This window comes from Stegodyphus dumicola, chromosome 2 (assembly GCF_044657685.1).
Source record: "Stegodyphus dumicola isolate Sdum_Otavi_A_Nest chromosome 2, ASM4465768v1".
NCBI classification, from domain to species: domain Eukaryota; kingdom Metazoa; phylum Arthropoda; class Arachnida; order Araneae; family Eresidae; genus Stegodyphus; species Stegodyphus dumicola.
This window is the reverse complement of record NC_140769.1, coordinates 118,246,587-118,248,831: the sequence shown is the minus strand read 5'-3', so window position 1 is coordinate 118,248,831 and position 2,245 is coordinate 118,246,587. Positions and strand designations below refer to the sequence as shown.

General features: G+C 33.7%; 1 protein-coding gene across 1 annotated transcript; it reads right to left on the bottom strand.

Annotated features, from left to right (window-relative positions):
- Positions 1 to 866: 866 nt before the first annotated feature.
- LOC118186509 (E3 SUMO-protein ligase ZBED1-like) lies at positions 867 to 1,745 on the bottom strand. Its single transcript, XM_035356614.2, has 2 exons — positions 1,495 to 1,745; positions 867 to 1,413 (listed from the first exon to the last, which is right to left on the bottom strand). The coding sequence occupies exons 1-2, from the start codon at positions 1,743 to 1,745 to the stop codon at positions 867 to 869; spliced, it is 798 nt and encodes a 265-aa protein (XP_035212505.2).
- Positions 1,746 to 2,245: the final 500 nt, after the last annotated feature.

Below are 2,245 nucleotides of genomic sequence, written 5' to 3'. Positions count from 1 at the left end.
GACAGGCAATGTATTCATAGATTGGTTGTTATATAAAATAGTTAATGTGCATGTTACCTTGCTTATTTTAAATTTTATAAAATTATTTTAAAAAATCTTTCGCGGAGCCGGATTGATAGTCCTGAAAAAACATGCAATGAACATTTTTGTTTTGTTTTATTTTTTGAGATACAACACCGTAAACAACATACACTAATTTATTTACAAATGCATTTCTTTCTTTTGATCTCCAGAATTTTATTACCCATTTCACATGAGTATTCTACAGATTTTTTATTCACTTCGGTATCTTTTCTGAGAATAAAATCTAGAAAATTATTACAGAAAATTATACATTATTAAGTCATTTATTTCTAAATAAAAATGATAATATCAACTCAGATACATAAAGAGGCATTTGAGTGAGAGACGAATAAAAACCAACCCCTTAACTTGTTGATATAAAAAAACTGCTCACCAAGAGTAGTCTCCGGCAGTGTCTTATTCTGACTGGGTCAGTTTCTTCAATTACCGGTTGGTTTTAGCAAACTTTGTACATATAAATATTACATATTATACATATTTTACACATTTCTGTATTTTGAACTATTCTTGTTTTGTTATTCTTATTCAGATCCCTTTTTATGTTGGCATATTGATAAATCAATGATTATGATTATAATATGATATGTAAAGCATTATGTTTGTTCAGGTCGATCATAACAATTCCTAACATTGTTTTAAATGACATTCGATTCGACAACATTAGGAAAATTATATATGGACATTAAAAATTAAAAAAACTATGAAACATTTTATGCACATTTTAAAAAACTTACAAAAATAATTAAATTAAGCTTTACAGAAAGAACAATTTCATATTATTTTTAGCGAAGTAATCTTTTGTTCATGTTTAAAAATAAAACTTTTTCCATTCGTTTTGGTTGAATGGAACAACGTTTTTCACTTTGTATTTGCCCCGATTTCGAAAACGTTCTTTCGGATGGTCCCGAGGTAGCCATGATCGATAAATATTTCTCTGCTAAAATTGAAAGTTCGGGGTAGAGTAATGCCCGCGCCTGCCACCATTTTAATGGGCACTCATTCCTAGAAAGAATGCGTTCCTCAAAATATTGCCTCATAGTGACGATGCTGGATACAGTTGAGTTTGAGACGGAGTTTGATGTCACTCTTGCATCAAAGTCTTTCCATATTGAGTCCTCGTTAGTGTCAGTGAATATTGCTGGCGTGACTTTATTTGATTGCACTGTCTGCTGTTTGTCAACATTAAAATATTTTTCAAGTTCAGTTTTCAGCAGAGTTTTAGCACACTCATAATTTGATTTATCAGCTAGTCTGAATGCCAACTTCTTAAACCGCGGGTCTAATAGTGCTGCTTTAGATAATATTGGGTTTCTATAACAATTTTTGAACCTGTATTTGAATTCTGTTATTATTTTATTAGATAGATTTTTTCCAATTTCTGTATTAATATTTAAATTTAAATTTTCAAACATGCTAATTACACTTTCAGTCGCAGCTAAGACCATTGAAACAGTAACCTTATTTTCAGACGACATTTCTTCGGTTAGCTGCTTAAATGGTCTTAAAATTTTAATTACATCTGGAAGAGCCTGCCAGTCACTTTCTGACAGATTTGCAACTGGATTGTGTAGGAGTCCAAGGGCCGCTTCTAGAGGCTCCTGAAGGATACACATTCTTTCTAGCATATCCAGGGTGCTGTTCCATCTGGTCACTATGTCCATTTTTAATTTAAGAGGCTTTTCGCCAGGCCTCAGCTGCTTTTGCACCTCAGCAAATTTTTTCGTTGCCAACGGACTTCTGTGAAAATGCTCCACGATGGTTTTTATTTTTTTATGAGGCAATCTAGTTCAGCGCCCTGAAGTCCCGCACGCACAATTAAATTAAGCGTATGCGCGACACAAGGCAAATGTTCAAAATTGGCCAACCGTATGGCTGCTTTTATATTTGCTGCATTGTCTGTTACGCAGACAAATATTTTATTTTGTAAATTCCAATGGGACAGCAAGTTACATAATTCCTTCTTTATATATTCGGCTGTATGTCGCTCATGACATTCAAAACAGCCCAATAGTGCATACTTCAGCTCCCAATTTAATATATAATGGGCAGTAACGGCCTGATGTGAAGTCGCTGCTCGCGAAGTCCAAGCATCGGTCGTAATTGATACAAAGTTTGCACTCTGCAATTCTTCTTTTAATCTGCTTTGGACTTCAAGGTACTG

What these genes read in the sequence shown, in the direction of transcription:
- LOC118186509 (XM_035356614.2), bottom strand. Translation starts at nt 1,745, where the DNA reads ATGGACATAGTGACCAGATGGAACAGCACCCTGGATATGCTAGAAAGA. An exon ending in ACTGAAAGTGTAATTAGCAT is followed by an intron (nt 1,414 to 1,494) that starts GTTTGAAAATTT and finishes ATTCAAATACAG; the next exon opens with GTTCAAAAATTGTTATAGAA.